Source organism: Dermochelys coriacea, chromosome 1 (assembly GCF_009764565.3).
Source record: "Dermochelys coriacea isolate rDerCor1 chromosome 1, rDerCor1.pri.v4, whole genome shotgun sequence".
Classification (NCBI taxonomy): Eukaryota; Metazoa; Chordata; order Testudines; family Dermochelyidae; genus Dermochelys; species Dermochelys coriacea.
The window spans coordinates 26,243,711-26,266,881 of NC_050068.2; the positions used below are offsets into that span (position 1 = coordinate 26,243,711).

Genomic DNA, 23,171 nt, shown 5'->3' on the forward strand with positions numbered 1-23,171 from the left:
TTGTGTGTAAGCTTGTCTCTTTCACCAACACAAGTTGGTCCAATAAAACATTACCTCACTCACTTGCTTCTCATGAAATAACAAGTAGTTCATTACAAGGATTTAACTATTCATTGCTATTTTATAAGTACTATTTGCAAGCCAACTTCAGGCTGGAGAGCTTTAACCGTACTGAGCCTAGTTTGGATGATCATATATATATTGTACAAGTTTAACTTCACTGATTGCTGTGCAATTACTCCTGATCTACATTAGAGTAGTACTGTATTGCCACCTTCAAACATTCAGTGAGATCAGCTTAAATATCATGAGATTTAAAAAGAAAATACTTTTTTTTAAAATTTACCTTCTGGCTTTTGAACCTTCAGGCTTCATGTTTTCAAGATGTTCTCTGCACTGTGAAGGCTACAAAGTTGCTTTTTAAGTAAAAGCTGAGATTTTCTCTTGCAATCACATGGCTCCAGAACCTGGTATCTTAAATAAAACACTACATAATGTGGGAGTTGGCAGTACTGCTAGTGGGGAGTCTAAATGAGCTACATTCTATGCAGAATATGGCCCTAAATCCTGCAATGTGTTGTGCATGGGCAGACTGCAGCACCTGCAAGGAGCCTCTTTGCTCCAGTGTAGTTCCTCATGAAAGCAACAGCATACCTCAGGTCTGCACAGATATTCTTTGTCCATGCACTCTAGTACATATTATTCCTTTTTTAAAAATGAAGGCCAATTTCATATTCCCACTATTTAACTTTACTAAAAATAATTTTCAAAGTGAGGATTTAAAGGGGCAAGCATGCTCCTATTGTGTGTTTGAACCAGAAGACTGAAGATCAAGTGCTCCGGCGTCTAAAAAAATGTGTAGTTTTACCCTCAAAACCCCTTGCAGTGTCAGTTGTTTTATATGCTTTGGTGACAGGGAGTAAGATCTTGTTTGAGCAATAGCCACTTACACCATTCTATGAGTATTTGAAGTAACTTCTTTATTTTCTTTACACTTCAAAGCCATTTATAAAAACTCCATTAAAACCTTTATCTTTAAGTATTTTACTTATATTTGATTTACGCTTTGAAAATTTGCTCCTAATAAATTGCTCCATAGCTTGATTTATCAAAAGGCAATGCCAGGTTTATAATGACTTCACCTGATAATGAACACTCTTGGAAACCATATCACAAGACACTGTTGCAGAAATACCTCAGCATGATTTCCTGGTAAAGTGCTCGTAATCAATCCTTCAATTTTGCCACAAGCCACTATATGCTGGGAAACGTATGAAATCTTATTTCTAAAATACTTTTGAAATCTAATGACACTTGGATTAATATATAGATACAATTAAACCTTTGTCTGGCAAATTCAGAATAGTTGACATTTGACCAGCTACCATCAGTTTAGTTCCTGATGCTTAAGTGTCAGTGATTTATGTCAATTTTACACATGACAAAGGAAATACATTTTTCTAATGCATATTCCCATATGCTGTAATTAAAAGAGATCTCAGTAAAAGATGCCAAAGTTGAGGTGCAAAATATGATCTTCACAACATAAAAATATTGACAGGTCTACAATCAATTATTTTTAAAAATTTTTTTTAAAAAAGTTTCAAACTAAGTCTATTAATTTATTCTACATTATTTTACATAATAAACACCTCAATAAGTGAAGTGTTCTATTTTACTCCTGGATGTAGCATTCTTTAAAATTGCACGTTCCAGTGCACTGGAAATACTATCCTGGATATTAGAATACCAGTTTGAACAAACATTTTGATCCATATAGTTGATTTTGATTACAGTAGTAGCACTCCGAATACATTGTGTGTGTCCCAGAGTGACATGCTGTCTTTGTCCTAAAGAGCTCACAATAAGAGAAGATAAGTGACAAATGAGGAGGAGAGAAGACATGATCAATAGGGGGTCAATTAGTAGTTAATTAATTATTTGCGAGTTATGGCAGAAATGAGTCTTGACTGATTTTAAAGGAATAGCATAGTGGCTTTGTGAACTAGTTCAGAGTGGGCCTTCTGGGTCGATAGTGCTTCTTGGGATGGCAAGGAACACACAACAGACTGACCAAAAGAATCCCTTTGTTGAACTCAGAGGGAAAACTCATGGGATTTAATATAGAGGACACACAAAAAGCAGCCCAGGATAGACAAGGATGGCAGAGCCTTGTCCGTGCCTTAAGCAACAACTGACAGGGCAGGAAGGATTCAGATTCAAGACTGGTCTCTGACTAAATGCAATTTTACTTACACTTGAACAAGCTGACCAACGACACTGCAGAATTTGTGTGTAGGTTGTGTGGTGGTTTGTTAGCTTCCTCAGCCACAAATTTTAATTCATTCTTATTTAAAGTAACCAACTTTTATCCAGTGAGGACAATGTACACCACGAAAGCATGGCTGTCCCTAATAGAGAGGTAATTCTTCATCACAGGAAAGTAGAGGAAGACAAACATTGTGCTAAAAGCCATGAGAACTACAGTAACAATTGAGAATGGGAGCATCAGAAATTGACCAATTCCAGCAGAGACATCGTTTAGATCTTTCGCTAACCACACGGGGACATTCCCTCAATATAGGAGGTCCATATGATTTTTCAAGAACAGGAGATGCTTTGAGCAACAAGTAGTAGTACAGTGGAACCTCAAAAAGATACGAACACCAGAGTTACAGACTGACCGGTCAACCGGACACCATGTGGAACCAGAAGTAAGCAATCAGGCAGTAGCGGAGATCAAAAAAAAAAAAAACACCCCTAAAAACCAAAAAACAGGAAAACTGTACTGTGTCTGTATTGCATCCTAAAGGTAGGCACATCTGGGCTGCCTGTCCCCACCCCTATTCACCACACAGGGGGAAGCCACTTACAGATAGGAGATGAAGACACTGAATTTCACAGGCACAGCTATGAGCCCCCTGAGCAGGCAGAGGAGCAGCACCAGGGTCTGTGCCACTTTCCTGTAAGCTATGGGTGCAGTTCCCTCACCAGGAGGGTGATAAATGTGCATGCTCAGTCCCAGTTGGGGAAAGAAACTTCTCAAGCTCCAGCTGGAACCTGGCCTGGTGGACCTGGCTGGAACCCAAGCTCCTGCCTGCGCTGTGGAGGAGCAGCTCAGTTTTAAAAAGCCACCGTGGTGCCTCAGGGTGCCCCACTCATCACCCTTGCAGTCAGGAGGCTAGAACCAGCTGCCTATCCCCACCCCCACTCACCGGGCAGCTACTTACAGGCAGGAGGTGAAGACCCTGAAGTTCGCAGGCACAGCTGTGGGCCCTCGCTCCGAGCAGTCCTCCCTGAGGAGCATCCCATAACATCTTGTTCAGAGTTACGAACCGTTCAGAGCTACAGACAACCTCCATTCCCGAGGTGCCCGTAACTCTGAGGTTCTGCTGTACTTGGTCATTCATTAGATAGCACATCTGGGACATCAGTGATTCAAGACACAGCCTGGAGCTAGTGGTCACTGTTCAAACGTGTCAAGTGAGTAGCAGGAGAGAGATCAGGACCACTTTTGATTGTTAAAGTTCCCAGCTCTTTTTCTGAGCACAAGGATTTTAATTCCCACGTCTTAAACCAAATCCAAACACATTTACGTTTTGCTGATCCAAAATTTCTCCTGCAGTTTCAATGTGATATGGCATTCTACACAGTAAAATCTTTACCACACAAGCGTGCAGGGAGCCAATAGGGTCCTAAGCCTGCCTGTGAATAGTCCCAATAGCCTCTCTGGGACCGTCCAGGTGCTGATAGTTAAGGCACACGTAGAAGAGTTTGCAGGGTTAAGGCCTTTTTCACTTCCTGCATTAAGTGACCGGGGGAAAATACTGATACACAGCTCCTGGATTGCATTCATCCTCAGCAGCATCTGCCCTGAAGTGATCCCTGAACTAACTCCCCATGTTTTGAGGGTTTTTGGGGCTCTAAGTGCTTTTGAGATCCTTGGATGAAGAAGGTATGGGCAGTAAAAGTGCATAGAATTATTCCAGGAATTTTGATATACTTTTCTTTTTAACTTCCTGGAGTGTAACTGTCGTGGTTTGATGCTAGGTTCTAAAGAGATACTGGGATCCATATAAGAACGGTCTATTTGAATAAAGTGTTTGAAAGGCTAACCTACATTATTCCACATTTTCCTCATTTAAAGAACAGAAGATTCAAGGCCTGTGACTGTCTTTAGATTAGTTATTTTGCCATGACAAACCTGTGGAATCTTTCTCTTGAGTTTCTGCAAGACTGTTCTGGTAAATCTTATATTATTCACTTTGAATGTTCAAGTCCCACAGGAAAAAGAAATCCTTTGTAAGTACTCTGTATAGCAGCAGTTGTCAACAAACTTTAGCTATCAGAGGACCCCCATTCTGATTTAAAATTTTTCGCAGACCCCCAAGCTCCCCCGCTCAGCCCCATGCCCCGTCCCCACTCTACCCGCCTCTTCCTGCCCCTGCTTCATCCCTGCCATTCCTCCTCTCTCGAGCACGCCCCGTCCTTGCTCCTCCCCAGTTCTCCCAGTGCCTCCTGCATGCCACTGAACAGCTGTCCCCCAGCGTGCTGCAGGCACTGGGGAGGGACGAAGGGAGGGAGGGGGAAGAGTTGATCAGCAGTGTCCGCGGACCCCCTGGGATACCCTCACGGATCCCCAGAGGTCCATGGACTCCTGTCTGAGAAACATTGCTGTATAGCATTTAAATGAAAAATATTACATAATCAAGCCACTTTTTGGCAAAACAAGTTGAAGATTCTAAGTAAGATTAATATCTTCTTTATTCCAAAAATATATATATTTTTTAAATCAGAGCATTTCAAATGACATTAAGCACAAAGAAGAAGTGTACTTCTTTGGAAGTTATGAAACAGACTAACAAAAACTCATGGGAGCAACATTACAGATTACAGTGATAAAATCTGAAAGCTGATTTATACAAATTTATAACACAGCAGAGTTTCCTTTCACAATATAGAACTTCAAATAGCTTTAAGAAAAAACACCATTTTAAAAGTCTGAAAGGCACATCAACTGGACCATAAAACGTATTGGCACGCTCACGAATCCATTTTTTGTTACATTCTGAAACAGAAATCGTAGCACTCCAATTAAGTAGAAGACTGAAGATGACAGTAGGTTCCTTTGTAAAATACTATTAAAAAGTGGGATATTGGAAGAAAGGTTTGGGGGAGTTTTTTGACTCTTCATAAAATACGAGTATTAATATACGAAGTTAGAGAATTTCAAAAGCGGCATCATTCAGTTGTATTTGGGCGAGTTGCCACATAAACAAACACAACAATTAAAAGCACTACAACAGCCATTGTGGGAAGCACTACAGTGATGATTTGTTGTCGAGCCTCTTGCATTGCCTGCTTTCTCTCCTTTTTATCTTTGGAGGTCTCCTTTTTGGGTTTTCCTTTCAGCTGCCTCATTCTTCTCTTAGGCTCTTTTGTTGTGCCCCCGCCAAAACAAAAAACAAAACAAAAAGTTGAGTTGCAGAGATAGGCAAAGGAAGGTCTTTGAAAAAAGGGTGAAACTTCAGATGTTGTTACTTCAGATGGCTGCCTGTGCCACAATCTGTAAAAGGGGGAAAAACAAAACAAATCTTTCAGACAGGATCAATGTATATTCTGAATAGTGATCACACACACATTTTGGCTCCCCTTTGATATCACTTTTATCTAACGCACACCAACATTTACACAGCTACTGTCAATGAAGGCCTATTTCTGAAGATTCTCACTTTATTAATTACACTGTCCATGTGAAAAATTATAGCAGTTCATCATGGTATGTACATTTTTGTTCAAAGGCCACTGAACCTGTACTATGTTAAGTCAGATACAATGCAGGGCACCATATGCTGGATGCACCAAAGCATCAAGATAACAGAACTAAAGACAATAAGAATAAGAAGAATTAGTTTTCTGTCACTACATAGCACCAGCTGCCTCTTCTTGTAACAGTAGGAGTTCCCTACCAGAAGTCTATGGCTTCCCACAGATTTGCATTACAGATATCATGGGGAGTAAGTGCATACCTTGTCATTATATTCAAAGACATCACACATTTATTATCCCCATAAAGCATTTAGTGGAATCAAGGGCCTTCTGATGGAAAAAAAGAATTGGAAAGATGCATTTAAAGCATTGATCTTGTTCTCTAGCAGCGAGATCAGTATTAAAGCATGCTATGAAACAATGCTGTGTCTGTGATTTTATTAAATTTGGCATTTTCAAAAGGAGGAATTCATTCCAAGTGATAACCCTGGAGGCAAACCAGACTGTTCTACACATGAGGTCATTGAAAATAAGATGCTGTGAAGCTTCTACTTTCTAAGCAGAAGTACCTGTGAGGTGAGGTTAATAAGCACAGTGCACAACGTGCAAGTCTCTCTGAGATAAGAAGAGTATGGCCACACTTAGGTATCACTACCCATTCTTTTTAGGTGTGTGCAGGTGCATGACTAGTCTGTATGTGAAAACAGACAGACATGTATCTGTTCTGCCACATTCACATGCAGATCCCTTATTTGTGCACACACACATGGTTCTGTGCCTGCACTGTGCACAAATGTCTGCTCTGACTGAAAATTAGGAGTGAAATAACACTTGTCCCTTTTATTTATATATTTACCATAAATTAACAGATAGCTAGCCAACCCAGTAAATGAATCTTTAAAAGATCCCATGGAAATTTCCCAGGGTTTTAACAATTACCGAAATGTGTCATTTAAGCCTCCCCATTAGCTAGGACGGGGTGGCCAACCTGAGGCTGAGAAGGAGCCAGAATTTATCAATGTACATTGCCAAAGAGCTACAGTAATATGTCAGCAGCCCCTCCAATCAGCACCTCCCCCTCCCTCCCAATCAGCTATTTTGTGGCATGCAGGAGACTCTGGGGGGAGAAGCGAGGGCACGGTGGCTCAGGGGAGGGGGTGGGAAGGGGCAGGGCCTGTGGCAGAGCCAGGGGTTGTGCAGTGAGCACCCCCCCAGCACATTGGAAAGTTGGCGCCTGTAGCTCCAGCCCCGGAGTCAGTGTCTATACAAGGAGCTGCATATTAATTTCTGAAGAGCCGCATGTGACTCTGGGTTGGCCACCCCTGAGCTAGGAAGAATCTGAACATAAGAATGGCCATACTAGGTCAGACCAATCTAACCCAGTATCCTGTCTTCTGACAGTGGCCAGTGCCAGATGCTTCAGAGGGAACAAACAGAACAGGGCAATTATCAAGTGAGCTATCCCATCATCTTGTCCCAGTTTCTGACAGTCAGAGGGTTATGGACACCTGGAGAATGGGGTTGCATCCCTGACCATCTTGGCTAATAGCCATTGGTGGACCGATCCTCCATGAACTTAACTAATTCTTTTTTGAACCCAGTTATACTTTTGGCCTGCTCAACAATCCCTGGCAACAAGTTCCACAGGTTTACTGTGTGTTGTGTGAAGAAGTACTTCCTTTAGTTTGTTTTAAATCTATTAATTTAATTGGGTGACCCTGGTTCTTGTGTTCTGTGAAGGGGAAAATAATATTTCCTTATTCCATTTCTCTACACCAGTCATGATTTTATAGACCTCTAGCCTATTCACCCTGTAGTCGTCTCTTTTCTAAAATGAACAGCACCAGTACTTTTTAATCTGTCTTCATGTGGAAGCCGTTTCATAATCTTAAATAATGTGTGTTGCCTTTCTCTGTATCTTTTCCATTTTTAATATATCTTTTTTGATATGGGGTAACCAGAACTGCATGCAGTATTCAAGTTATGGGTGTACGATGGATTTATATAGTGGCAGTAAGATAATTTCCGTCTTATTATCTATCCCTTTCCTAATGGTTCCTAACATTGTTAGCCGTTTTGACTGCTGCTGGACATTGAGCAGATGTTTTCAGAGAACTATCCACAATGACTCCAAGATCTCTTTCTGGAGTGGAAAAAGCTAATTTAAACCCCATCATTTTGTAGATATAGTTTTCCAATGTGCATTATTTTGCATTTTCCATCACTGAATTTCATCTGCCATTTTGTTGCCTAGTCACCCAGTTTTGTGAGATCTCTTTGCAACACTTCACAGTCAGCTTTGGACTTAACATCTTGAGTAATTTTCTATCATCTAGAAACTTTGCCACCACAAAATTTACCCCTTTTCCCAGAACATTTATGAATACGTTGAACAACAGTGGTCCCAGCACAGATCATTCGGATCCCTGCTATTCATCCCCACTGTGAAAACTGACTATTTATTCCTACCCTTTGTCTCCCATCTTTTAACCAGTTACTGATCCACGAAAGTACTTTCCCTCTTCTCCCATGACTGCTCACTTTGCTTAAGAGCCTTAGGTGAGGGAACTTGTCAAAGGCTTTCTAAAAGTCCAAGTACTGTATACTATATCCAAAGGATCACCCTTGTTCACATGTTTGTTGACACATCAAAGAATTCTAAGAGATTGATAAGACATGATCTCCCTTTACAAAAGACATTTTGATTCTTCCGCAACAAATTGTGTTCCTCTATGTGTCTGATAATTCTGTTCTTTATTATAGTTTCAACCAATTTGCCTGGTACTGAAGTTAGGCTTACTGGTCTGTAATTGCCAAAAACGCCTCTGGAGCCTTTTTAAAAAATTGGCAACACATTAGCTATTGCCCAGTCATCCAATACAGAGGCGGATATAAGTGATAGGTTACATACTGCAGTTTGTAGTTCTGTAATTTCATATTTGAGTTCCTTCAGAACTCTTGTGTGAATACCACCTGGTCCTGGTGACTTACTACTATTTATCCATTTGTTCCCAAACCTCTTCTCCCAACACCTCAATCTGAGACAGTTCCTCAGATGTGTCACCTAAAAAGAATGGCTCAAGTGTGGGAATCTCCCTCACATCGTCTGCAGTGAAAACCGATGCAAAGAATTCATTTAGCTACTCTGCAAAGGCCTTGTATTCCTTGAGTGCTCCTTTAGCCCCTTGATTGTCCAGTGGCCCCATTGATTATTTGGCAGGCTTCCTGATTCTGATGTACTTAAAATGTTTGCTCTTAGCTTTTGTGTCTTTTGCTAGTTGCTCTTCAAATTCTTTTTTGGCTTGCCTAATTTTAATTTTATACTTGACTTGCTAGAGTTTATGCTCCCTTCTATTTTCATCCGTAGAATGTGACTTCCAATTTTTAAAAGATTTTTTTTGGTCTCTAACAGCCTCTTTTACTCTGTTGTTTAGCCACGGTGGCATTTTTTTGGTTCTCTGACTCTTCCTTTTTTATTTGGGATATACATATAGTCTGAGCCTGTATTACGGTGTTTTTAGCAAGTTTCTATGCAGCTTTCAGGCATTTGTGACTGTTCCTTTTAATTTTCATTTAACTAGCCTTGTCATTTTTGTGTAGTTCCCCTTTTTGAGTTAAATACTACTGTGGTGGTTTTCTCTGGTATTTCCCCCCCTGAAAGGATGTTAAATTTAATTACATTATGGTTGTGGTTACCAAGGGATTCAGCTATATTCATCTCTTGGACCAGATCTTGTGTGCCACTTTGGACGAAATCAAGAATTGCCTCTCCCCTTGGGGGTTCCAGGACTAGCTGCTCCAAGAAGCAGTGCTTAATGGTGTCTAGAAATGTTATCTCTGTATCCCATCTTGAGGTGACACATATGCAGTCACTATGGGGATAGTTGAAATCCCCCATTATTATTGGGTTTTCTGTTTTTGTAGCCTCTCTAATTTCCCTGAGCATTTCACAGTCACCATCACCATCCTGGCGAGGTGGTCAGTAGTATATTTCCACTGCTATATATACTCTTATTATTCAAGCATGGAATTTCTATCCATAGGGATTCAATGCTATTGTTTGATTCATTTAAGATGTTTACTATATTTGACTCTATTCTTTCTTTCACATATAGTCTCACTCCCCCATCAGTGCAACCTACTCTGTCATGCCTATATATTTTGTATTACCATGTCCCATTGATTATCATCATTTCACCAAGTTTCTGTGATGGCTATTATATCAATATCTTCATTTAATATCAGGCACTCAAGTTCACCCATATTGCCATTTAAATTTCTTGCATTTGTATTCAAACACTTATAAAATTTGTCAATATTTAGTTTTCTGCCTTCATGTGATGTAACTGAATGGGACTCTTTCTTTGTCTGTTTCTCTTCAGTTCCCACCTGTACTTTAGCAACTTCTATCCTTCTCCTCTTTACTGGGATAGTATCCCCTTTAATAATTCCTCCCCTAAAGGATGAGTCTGTCCAAACCACATGCTTCTCTGCACGTGTTAGCTTTCCCCAAGACCTTAGTTTAAAAACTCCTCTATGACATTTTTAATTTTAAGTGCCAGCAATCTGGTTCCATTTTGGTTTAGGTGGAGCCCATCCTTCCTGTATAGGCTCCTCCTTTCCCAAAAGATTCTCCAGTTCCTAATAAACTATTTATTAGGAATTCCCAACACCTTTGTCTCATCCGCATATTGAAACCCTGCAAGTCTGCCTGTCTAACTGACCTGGCATGTACAACTGGAAGCATTATAGAGAATGCTACCATGGAGGTCCTGGACTTTAATCTCTTACCTAGCAACCTCCAGGATCTCTCACTTACTTTCCCGCACGTCACTGGTGCCTTCATGTACCACGACACTGGCTCCTCCCCAGCACTGCACATAAGTCTGTCAAGATATCTTGAGAGATCCACAACCTTCGCACCTAGCAGCCAATTCACCATGTGGTTCTCCCAATCACCACAAAGCCAGCTATCTATTATTTCTAATGATCGAATCCTCCGTTACTATTACCTTCCTAATAACAAGGATCCCCTCTCCCTAGAGAAATATCCTCAGTGTGCAAGGATGCCATGAGATCATCTGGAAGGACGATCTCATCTGAACTACAAGATTGTTTCCCTCTTCTCCAGTTTGATCTTTACTTTCCCTGAGACGTTCATCCTTCTCAGTAGCACAGAGGCTGTCGGACTGGGGTGGGAACACTATACTGCATCCTGGAAAGTCTCCTCTGTGTAACTCTTGGTCTCCCTTAGCTCCTCCAGTTCAGCCACTCTGGTCTCAAGAGCCCATACTTGGTCTCGGTGGACCATGAGCTGATTGCGCTGAATGCACACAAGCAGATAATCATACATGCTGCATTCAGTGCAATAAGCTGGCTAGCCCCCCACTCTGCTGCTGGACTTCGACCTACATTCTTTTTAATCTTGCAGGGTCTTGTGGGGGTAGGGGTGGGGGAGTTTCGTTGGAGAATGGGGGGGTTATTGGACTAAATTTAGAGAATGTTTATTAGGTGTATCTGGCTCTCACATTCCCTCTCTAAATTGCCCTCACAAAACTCCCCTGTTCACCAGCTCCTCTGGTTGCTTAGGGTTTTAAAACCCGTTCTCCCGAGTTAACACCGCCTCCTTGTCAGGGAATCCTAAAGAGATTAGGGATGAAAGGATGGCAGATCAGAGCCTCGCTGGGAAGCTCTCAGTTTTCCCTAGCAGGCCACTAGACGCAGCACGGAGTGCCCCCTCAACCTTCCAGAAAGACCACACTATAAACTTCAATCAAGCAGGCACATGGCAAGCACACAAGAACACACAAACTCACACCAAGGGCTACATAGTCACTCCTCCTTCACCTGGAGAACTCCCTTGCAAAATTCCCATTTGCTGCTCCTGTTTGCTAGCTCAGACTTCGCTAGGGGTAACTCAACTGTGCTTATGGCACCTTAGAGACTAACAAATTTATTTGAGCATAAGCTTTCGTGGGCTACAGCCCACTTCATCGGATGCATGCAGTGGAAAATACAGTAGGACGATTTTATATACACAGAGAACATGAAACAATGAGTGTTACCATACACACTGTAACGAGAGTGATCAGTTAAGGTGAGCTATTACCTGCAGGAGAGAAAAAAAAACCTTTTGTAGTGATAATCAAGATGGGCCACTTCCAGCAGTTGACAAGAACGTGTGAGGAACAGTAGGGGGAAAAATAAACATGGAGAAATAGTTTTACTTTGTGTAATGACACATCCACTCCCAGTCTCACTACCAATGTGAGATGCCATCATGTGCCAGCAATGCCCCTCTGCCATGTACATTGGCCAAACCAGACAGTCGAGACTCTCTACATAAAAGAATAAATGGACATAAATCAGAGGTCAAGAATTATAACATTCAAAAACCAGTCGGAGAACACTTCAATCTCTCTGGGTCACTCAACTACAGACCTGAAAGTGGCAATATTACAACCAAAAAAAACTTCAAAAACAGACTCCAATGAGAGACTGCTGAATTGGAATTAATTTGCAAACTGGACACCATTAAATTAGGCTTGAATAAAGAGTGGGAGTGGATGTGTCATTACACAAAGTAAAACTATTTCCCCATGTTTATTTTCCCCCCTACTGTTCCTCACACATTCTTGTCAACATGTGCCTCGGTTTCCCCTGCATTTTGCATGGTTACCCAGTGTGAGGGAAAGGTTGCTCTGGGGCAGACTGGGAGACATAAGTGGGTATGCCACTTAGCTGTTCCTCCAAGAGACTGTTCTAAACTAGGGGCATACCACCGATCCTATGGGTTGGTGATACTTCTGACTGGTCTCGTACCACCGTTCTCAGTTTCCAAACAAAACAATGTTTCTTCTGACTGAAAAACCTGAAAACTCAACCTGGATTCGGAGACGAGCTGGGTTTTTTTCCCCTCTTATGTTTGATGTTCAGTGAACTTCAGGTGGGTGGCAAATCTTACAACACCACAACACTCAGATCACTCGACTTCCTGGATTCCCAGTTTGTTTCTGGATCCTCTTCAAATGGGATTGCCCTGTTTTTAAATCACTGCATATACTTTCTTCAGTTCACCGTGGCTTTTCACTCCCTTCACATGCTCCCACTGCTGTTGATTAGGGCGAGGGTCTTTTACACTCCTGAAACAACCTTTTTATATCTGCCTCAACTTTCCTCCTTTAAAACCATCTGAAAAGAAATTTCTTTTGTCCTTTGCATTCCTCAATTCCTCCCTTTCTCTGGTACTTAGCTTTATTATTTCACTCTAAAACAGATGATGTACAAAAGAAAAAGTTTTATATTTGCCACTCAGTATAACTAGATGATCTGATATTACAGCCTGGAGAGAGAGAGCGCAACATGAAAATATTGTTTCTATTATTAATATAAGTCACCATGTTTCATATTTTTGTTACTTAAGGGACCAATGAAATGACCGACAGGAAAAGCCTTTGGGACTTCCTATGATCCACAGCAGCAAACAGAAGTTAAAACAAAACCAATTTCTCACTCAAACAATAAATGTGTGCCTCATTCTCTACATCATTAGCTAGACAGAGACCAAAAACATCGATAGTTTATAACCTCTTTAAAATGAATATTTCATTCTGAAACTAAATTAAATCCTGAAGGATTGGAACAGAAGGTTTTCCATAAATGTCAGTTCCATTAGAATTACAGACTACTGCTCCCAAGTTTGGGAACCTGGCATCAACATACAAATAGGCTTCCAATAGGTTTGGGTCATTTGGCTTCATTGCTAGCAGAAGCTGAATTTATACAGAGATCCGGCTGGAGGATTTCAGGGAAGGTTAGCGAGGCAATTCTTAGGGTTTCACCCAAACTGAACTAAATCATTTGCTATAAAAATGAGGGAGGTGGATCTCCTCAGATCACTGCAGTACCTCTGCTGCACCTTTTACCAAGGATCCATTCATAGCTTCCAATAGCGAAACAAATGTTGCAAGAGAGAATTTGTCCAAGTCACTCAGGACCCAGCTATGGGAGAGTTGTGCACACATTCTGGTGCAACGTAGCACTTACACAGGATTTTACCAAAAAAAAACAACTAAGCAATAGCTTGGGTTTCAGAGTGTTCACTTGTATAATAGGAAAGAACAAATCTCCACACTGCAAGAATTCCTGGGTGAAATTCCTAGGCTACGCGAGTGAGACTAGATGGCCATAGCGGTTCCTTCTATCTTTGAAATCTATGGTTACACACCCACATCCACTCCCCTTGGCCTCACTGTAAGGCCGGTAGGTTTCCCCATCTGTAGATTGGGAACACTAAGACAGAAAGGTTAAGTATCTTTGACCAAAGCCACAGGAGCCAATCAATGCCAGAGTTGGGATTAGAACGGAGTCCATTGTTCTTAATCCCATTCTTAGTCCACTAGAACACACTGCCTCTCGTTACTGAGCTACCTCTTCCTGTGGCCAAAGATCACGCTGCCACTCAATACAAAAGCCTAATTCAGGTAGAGGTAGAGTCACTGCAGCTGTGTTGGTCCCAGGATATGAGAGAGAGAAGGTGAGGGAGGTAATATCTTTTACTGGACCAACTTCTGTTGGCGAGACAAGCTTCTGATCTTACACAAAGCTCTTCTTGAGGTGAAAGCAGAAAAGAGCTTGCAGCATCCTAATGCTATCGGTGGCAGCATGGGTACTGGTGATCCCCACAGGTCCAAAATTATTTGGGTCCTCCTCAAAATTCAAAGGATCTGTGCCCACTGTTTTCACAAACCATAAAGGCCATCAGCCTGAGGTGACTAGATGGAGATAAGGGGCTAGAGATGGATCATGAACGGTCTCAGCTTTTGGTCAAATCATTCATCTTTCAATCCTAGTGTGATCAACTGACTTTCTTTGTAAAGCAAAGAACTGGAAACTTAGCTTTCTGTTTAAAAGAAAAGGTAAGAATCTCCTTCACATTTCTAGTTTCCTTAACCAGAGAGGCCTCACTGTTGCAGGTTGTGCGTGTCCCAAAGCCTTGCTCTGTTAGCAGTCACACATCTCTGGTCCAAGCTTTCGTCAAGGCTGGAACTGAAACATCAGACTAGTTCAACTAACCGGTTTTGGAAGAGAGATCAGATGCCTGTAAACAACTCGACAGATACTTTTGTAGGAACAGCACTGAAAACAGTTGCCTTTCTTGTTTGTCAGGATTAATGACTAAATTATTAGATAGAAAGAAATCTTCTTAATCACTAATCTGAAACAAAACAACAAGAAGTGGTACTGGTTATTCCATACAGGACACCATTCCCTCTGAAAAAATAATATCCCAGCATACGCTGCCCTGGAAAGATCATCTTTCAAGCAAGACTTAAGAGAGTTCTAACTACTTGGAGTCGACTAAAGAGTCCATGGTATCCTCACAAGTATAAAGGTTTTTATATACAGTGCCTGGCCAAAGTCCAGCTAAGGTAATATTATATGCTGTCCCCTCCTCCACTGCTCCCCACCAAAATTCTTTCTGCAGTTTCAACTGGTAGTCTTCACTTCCTGTCCTAAATTGTTGTGTAGAGTTAAGTTGTACCAACGTTGCTACATAAAAGTGGCTACATTTCAAATGAACATATAAATCCTTTTTAAAGAAAACCAGCACACAAAGAGAGAGCATTTCTGGTTGTACGTTACTGTAGTACTTCAGGACTATATAAAATGAAAGCTATCTTTAGTAATCTAAATAGTTAAACCATACACTATATAAACAACTCTGACCAACTGCTATGAGACAGGAAAGGCAAGGCTGTTTCCAGTTATTCTAATGACATCTCAACTTTACAATCTCTACAGTTCTTTCTACACACAAAACACATGCATAAAAGACTGTTTACCTGCACTTAGTATAATCACATCTAGACATCTGAAGAATTTATTACAGCCAGCCAGTCTTACACCAAAAATGTATTAGCCACATGAATCTGAATAATTTCTTCTATCTCCTAATTAAAAAGAGTTTGCAAACCAAACTGGATTGACCACGCCTTGCTGTCCTGTGTAACACTCCCTGAACAGCTGCACCGCTTGAAATTGAAACAAGAACTAATATTTATAATTTAAGGTATCCCTCAGGACACCTACATATCAATAAATCACACATTAACAAATTAGCAATGAGGCAGGTTTTGCTCCACTGAAGAGCAAAGTTGAAGTTGATGGCAGTGGGGAAAAAGGGATGCTAGGAACTTGAACAGACAATGCTCTGCAGTTTATTGTATCAGAGTAGCAGCCGTGTTAGTCTGTATTCGCAAAAAGAAAAGGAGTACTTGTGGCACCTTAGAGACTAACAAATTTATTAGAGCATAAGCTTTCGTGAGCTACAGCTCACTTCATCGGATGCAGTTTATTGTAGTGACACTTGGGGATACTCCTCTCCAGAGCAGAGATTAAATTGGGAATACACTCTAGCCTTATTATAAGGACTACATTTTCCATGAGGAAACATGAAAAATTGCCTTTGGTTGCAACACTCCTGAAGCAAGATAAAAGCCATATTGACAAGAGATTCTTTGGGAGCATTTGCTTACACTTCAGTGAGTTTGCCTGCATATAAGGGTGGCTCTACCATGCAGCCAGAGGGGGCAGTCAGCAATTTGGTCTCCTCTGCCCAGGGCTTAGCCAGCATGGCTGAAACTCTGTTATGGCTGAAGGAGACATTACCATATTGGGTCAGTAAGAGCAGTTCAGTTCCTGGGGGAGAACAGAGTAGGGTAGGTCTGTACATGTGTCCATGAATGTGGTTTTGCCACAATCCCCCTTTTGACCACATCTAAGCCCCAGGGGCACGTGTCTGAGGGCGAGTAAGCTAGCACGACTGAAGGGTGTTGGTAAGTACAAACCTCAGGCTGTGGCAAGGCCCCATACCCACGCCAGTGTGCAGTAAACACAGGGGAAAAGGGCATATGCCAGATCTCAAGTTTCAGCTGTCCTCCACCCCCACACCACATTGAACCCTTTTCTGCCTGACCCTTACCCAAGCTATAAAGGTCCCTGTCCCCCCTCCCCGTCATCATACAGCTTTCCATTGCAAGCTTTACAGATTAATGCAGGTGGACATGGGCAGCTGCTTGGTCCACCAGCCACACCAGGGTGCTGATCAACGTGTGGTCAGAGTGCACTGTTCTTCCCGACTTGGCCTGGAGTGGCAGGAACATTTACCTGTACCAAGAAATTTCACAGAAGCTGGAGCTGAGGGATGTTCAGCAGACTCCAGTCCAGTGCCAGGAACACACCGAGCACTCTACAGGTGGGCAAACGACTCCAGCAGTCATTCTGTGAGGGCTCGTCGTACATGGCTGTGCTATGAGGAGCTGGACTGGATGACATCAACGGCTCTCAGTGCAGAGTGTGAAGTGGCACATGACCCCCTCCTCACTGCTCTACAAGATAGTGATGAGGGCGTGAGCCAGAAGTGCCTAGAAGCTGGATACTGCAGACATGGGCCAGTCTGGCTAGGGAAACAGAACCCTGAAGAGCTGGTCTGTATAGAAGATTAACATGGAAAGAGCCACTGAATCATCCCCCTGCTCCCTTTTGGACCAACTCACCCTTCAGCAAGACCTAGGTGGCTCCATGATTCAACCTGTGGTTCCGATTACATAACACAAAGTCTGCAATTGAAGCAAGTACGTGTATTTAAAACGAGCAGACAGTTACTGTTTACAGAGGGAAATGGTAATTATGAGCCTGATTGTGCATCCTTTACTCACACGAGTAGTCCCACTGAGAGGACTACAACTACTCCTGTACATACTGCCCAGTAAGAAGAAAAGGACGACTTGTGGCACCTTAGAGACTAACAAATTTATTTGAGCATAAGCTTTCGTGAGCTACAGCTCACTTCATCGGATGCATGCAGTGGAAAATACAGAGGGGAGATTGATATACACACACAGAGAACATGAAATAATGGGTTTTATCATACACACTGTAAGGAGAGTGATCACTTAAGATGAGCCATCACCAGCAGCGGGGCGGGGGAGGGGGAGAAAGGAGGAAAACCTTTCATGGTTTAACAAACTGCTGGAAATGGCCTACCTTGCTTGTCACCATGAAAGGTCCCCGCCCCGCCCCCAGCTGCTGGTGATGGCTCATCTTAAGTGATCACTCTCCTTACAGTGTGTATGATAAAACCCATTGTTTCATGTTCGTTCTGTGTGTGTATATATAAATATCCCCACTGTATCTTCCACCAAATGCATCCAATGAAGTGAGCTGTAGCTCACGAAAGCTTATGCTCTAATAAATTTGTTAGTCTCTAAGGTGCCACAAGTACTCCTTTTCTTTTTGTGAATAGAACAACTCAGCTGCTACTCTGAAACCTGCCCAGTAAGAGTCATGCAATTTAACCCTAAATGACTGAAAGCAACATGAATAAATCTTACCCCTGCATTTTCAAATTAGTGATCTGGGTTATACCCATAGGACTTATTCAGTTCAAAACAGGCGGGACACAGCTAAAATCATGCACAACCAAGAATTTAGGAGTTAATGTTAACAACCTCCAGGATTTTGAAATTACCACGTTTCAGTGACATTTTTATCATATGGTTTCAAAAAGGGCTAACATTAAGACACTGATTAGAAGAGAATATTGGACCTGGTGAAAAAGATCAGTTCTCTCCTCTACAACAAAGACAAATTTTTGTGATAATACAAAATTTACCTCCGTCCATTTCACTGTGTCAAAGTATTATGATTTGCTCCTTCAACCCTTCATTTTGAAGGGTAAAAGCTTTCAGTTGCATGCATACCAGTGAGAGAATTATTAAGGTAGTGTACAAAATCAGTCTACCTTTGTCCTTTAGCAAGGTGGTTTTTTTTCCCCCAATTACAGTCCTAAATCAAATCACCATTACTAGAACATCACATTTACAGTAAGTGCTGCTTTGAGAGTCTCTAAACTATTCATTGCATTTGGAAAATGAAAACCATCACTATATTCTTCCACAGTGTCAGAGGGGGGGAAAGAGTGTCAAAGTAAAAAGTTATTTCAGTATGATTGTAACAGTTCTGAAGACCTGCTATACAAAAATAACCCATACTCGGAGGAGTGGGGGGGGAAAAGATTTATACATCTGGGAAGATGTAGTTCTTAAACATGGGCCAGGTGCTAAAATTTTTGGTACATAAGACCGTTCTATTTTGCGGTTTTATTCCATTAACAGAGCAGAACTCCATGAAAGAAGAGAAGAGAGCATTTTAGGCTCAATTAATTAGTGGCATCAGAAACAGATTTTTTTTGTACATAAAGATCAGTATCAAGACGTCTCTTAAGTCAGGTTCTAGTATGAAATAGTTTTCAGTAGAGAGAGACGGGGAGAGAGAGAGCGCGAGTGCACGCACACACAAGTTAAAAATAAACACGAATTTGTCACAGAATGTATTAGTTTGAGGGAGGTTGCCAAAGGAAAGAAAACCTTGCCATTTTCTATTTACACAAACAGAGATCTTATTAAACTTAAATGCAATATGCTGCAAGACCCAGCAAATGACTTGATAATATGTTTGCTCAGCTGTTTTCTTAATAAACTGCAATTTTCTTCTGCTGTTACTGACAAGAACTCTCTGAAAAGAAGCTATTTCTCTTACTGGTGCATTTGTTCAGTTCAATCAGTTTCTAAACACCACCACCAAACAGGAAGATTTAAACCAGTCACTGATAGCAGCCTGCAGTGATTTCAAACAACAAGCATTCAGCCTTTGTGAGAATGAACAGCAAAGGAAACCAAATTTGAAAATAACATGGGTTTTCCAATATAACTATATTAGGGGCACCTGTCCACTGGGAATTTGACTTTCACTACCAACTCCTCTCACAAACTGAACAGTCATCATTCATCCCTTGAACTGGTGATGACCTAAGATGGGAAATACTCTGTTTCCTATTATCCAATATATACACTTTGTTACGTCTTTCATTCAAACTACCAGATTCCCCAAAAATCCACTCTGTGAAACTGCCTAACCATAAATCTATACATGAAACAGATTTATAAGGCACAAGCACAGCAAAGCACCAGGAAATCTGAAGCCTGATGTTGCAGTTTTGTAATATGAAAGGACTGTTGATGCTTTTCATTATAATCCCCTTTATTGTCATTAAAACTTTGGCACGGAAAATGACATTCAGGCTCAAACTTGGCAGGCAAAGTCTATGCCCACAGCAGGAGGGGACTGAATTCTAAAAACCAAGAATTAGATTTTTTTTTTTTTTTGGAGGGGAATGGGAGAAAAACAGAGGAAGCGATCCCTCAGACATGGGGGCAAGATCAGCAACAGCAGGTCAACAGCCTTCTGACTGCAAGGTGGCTGGGCCTGTTGGATCCGAATTAAAATCACAAGAAGATTAGGATGGGAAGAGACCTCAGGAGGTCATCTTGCTCAAAGCAGGACCAACACCAACTAAATCATCACAGCCGGGGCTTTGTCAAGCCAGGCCTTAAAAACCTTAAGGATGGCGATCCCTTAGGTAGACCGTTCCAGTGCTTCACCACTCTCCTAGTGAAATAGTGTTTCCTAATATCCAACCTAGACCTCCTCCACTGCAACTTGAGACCATTGCTCCTTGTTGTGTCATCTGCTACCACTGAGAACAGCTGAGCTCCATCCTCTTTGGAACCCCCCTTCAGATAGTTGAAAGCTGCTATCAAATCCCCCCTCACTCTTCTCTTCTGCAGACTAAACAAGCCCAGTTCCCTCAGCCTCTCCTCGTAAGCCATGTGCCCCAACCCCCAAGAATTTTCGTTGCCCTCCACTAGACTCTCTCCAATTTGTCCACATCCTTTCTGTAGTGGGGGGGCCCAAAACTGGAGGCAATACTCCAGATGCCGAATAGAGGGGAATAATCACTTCCCTCGATCTGCTGGCAATGCTCCTACTAATGCAGCCCAGTATGCCGTTAGCCTTTTTGGCAACAAGGGCACATTGCGGACTCTCATCCAGCTTCTCATCCACTGTAATCCCCAAGTCCTTTACTGCAGAACTGCTGCTTAGCCAGTCGGTCCCTAGTCTGTAGCGGTGCATGGGATTCTTCCAATCTAAGTGCAGGACTCTGTACTTGTCCTTGTTGAACCTTGTCAGATTTCTTTTGGCTCAATCCTCCAATTTGTCTAGGTCACTCTGGACCCTAATTGTCTGGGGAAAAGGCTGATTACTCCATTCAGGACATAAAAGGAGGAAAAATCTCCTGTGGCTGGAAGTTATGGAGCAGGCTGGGGAAGAGCTCATGTGAGTGAGCTCCTTGTGGGGCTTCAGTACACCCAAGCTGGGATGCTTTTTACTTTACTAAGTATCTTGGAAATACTCACAGATGTAAAGTGAGATGAGGTTGCTGCCAGGGCATTTTGAGAGAGCAATCCTGGTCTCAAGCTCACTCCTTCAGGGCACGTTGGAAGCCCTGTTTTTCAAGGCTTCTCAGGGGATAGCTGTGGAAAGCCTTTGCTGGCTTTGTGCCTGTCTGCTCCTGCTTGCGCATGCACCCAGAGAGATCTGATTAGCCCATTAGATAAGTACTGCACGGTTTATAAATAAATGTAAAGCGAATCCCTCAGCCCCGATACAATTATTGACGAGGGTGAGCTGGGAGCCAGGAGACTCTCCCTCTTAATTCCCACAGGGATAGGGACTCTCCCCACTCCTCCACCAATCACCACATTTTCAGGTTGGATGAATATTTCAGAATGTAAGCGATGCGATGGCTTTGCTGGTCTGGTTTTCATCTGTGCCCTCCTCTCCAAAGCACTCACTCAGAGCCGGGACATTACCGAGGGGTGATAAAGAGAGATTCTTCTCCCTGTCGTGCATATCTGCACACCCAAAAACTGCCATCCCCACATTAAAATAATACCAAGACGTTAGGCGAGAACTGCCCAAGCCACGTACACTCAAAGCAGGGTTCCCCCAGTGCTGGGGAATCCAGGCCTGCTCAAACTACTCTCAAGTTCTTGTTTCTCTTACATGCTTGATAACCTTTCAAGGTAGTGTTTGCTGCACTCAGTCATTAGAATCAGAGTTTTCACAGGCATTTTAGGGTTTTTTCCCCCTCCAATTTACTAAAATCTAATTCAATCTACTCTCAAGCTTACTCCTTCATTCGTGTTATATTTGACTAACCTATCCCAGGCAGTAACAAAGCACCATGGCTTCTCCAACTTGATTGAACCCACCTGCAAGATGACACATCATTACATAGAGCTGGATCAGGCTGATCAAATCCATGTTAGTTCTCCTCAATTTACACATAGGACGATATGGCAACAGTAACGTAAACGAATTCAACTTAATTTAAATTAAGACCTAATAAAATAAAAGAGAAAAAAGGAAAAGCGTTACATTGTCTAACCAAGGACTGTTTTCCCAGCATAAGTGTCCTCTAATGAGAGCCCACGTGGCTTAGGAACAAAAAACTGCAGACTTGTTTTGTCTCATGAAGGTAAAATCTAATCAGTTCTGCAACAATGGCTTACCCAACACATTTATTTATTGAGGAGTAACACCTGAGTTAGGAATTTCCAGCAGCACAAAACCCATTGAAAGTAACAGATGGCACAGAGCCCGGTGGCTAATGCATCAGTCCATTACCAAAAAGCATGAGAAATGCAGGTGACTATCGGAGAGCATCTTGTAGAACACTGGTTCTCAAACTTTTGTACTGGTGACCTCTTTCACACAACAAGCCTGTGAGTACAGCCCGCCTTATAAATTAAAAACATATTTTATATATTTATCATCATTATCAATGCTGGAGGCAAAACAGGATTTGGGGTGGAGACTGACAGCTTGCAACCCCCATGTAATAACCTCGCGACCTCCTGAGGACTCCCAACCCCCAGTTTGAGAACCCTTGTTGTAGAAGTTCTTCTGGAAAGTTCAAGAAACAACTACAGGTTCATACCACAACCCAGAAAACAAAATAGAAACACAAAAGTGACTTTTTTAAAAAAAAAACGCTTATCAAGACCAAGACTTCAGTTCTCCTGATGTAACAGAATTAAAAAAGGAAGGAGGAACAAAGCACAATACATAACCCTCTGCATGCACTACTTCTATAAACAGTACTTAGTATTCCATAACCCTGGGAGGCAGACCCCAAGGATCTCAAAGTACTTCTAAACCATTAATTAGCCTCAGAACACTGTGAAGCAGACACTATTTTCATCCCCATTTTGCATATAGGGAAGGTTATGGTCCAAACATTTTCAAGTGCATGCACATTTGTGCATCTGAGTAATATAAGGAAAACTGCTCAGGACCACATACACGTACGAGTACATGTGCATGTGCCTCCCTAAGCCGCATATACGCATCTGGTGTTTTGGACGCAAAACCTAGACAGGCACACTATCTGAAAAACTCATCTAAATGGGTTAAGACCACACAATGAATCCAAT

General features: G+C 41.9%; 1 protein-coding gene across 3 annotated transcripts in view; it reads right to left on the reverse strand.

The window, feature by feature from the left end:
• Positions 1-4,746: 4,746 nt before the first annotated feature.
• Positions 4,747-23,171, reverse strand: part of SMCO4 (single-pass membrane protein with coiled-coil domains 4) — a 45,638-nt gene continuing 27,213 nt past the window's right edge. Inside the window, exons 2-3 of one of the 3 annotated variants that reach the window (XR_006277580.1) lie at positions 21,948-22,077; positions 5,434-5,566 (exon numbers count right to left, since the gene is read on the reverse strand). Coding sequence is in view for 1 of the 3 variants with exons in the window: in XM_038368978.2 (XP_038224906.1) it covers positions 5,242-5,566 (325 nt within the window). In the remaining 2 variants the exon portion in view is untranslated. Of the gene's footprint in view, positions 5,567-21,947; positions 22,078-23,171 lie in introns of all 3 variants that reach the window. The other 2 variants (XM_038368978.2, XR_006277578.1) reach the window with 2 other exon arrangements.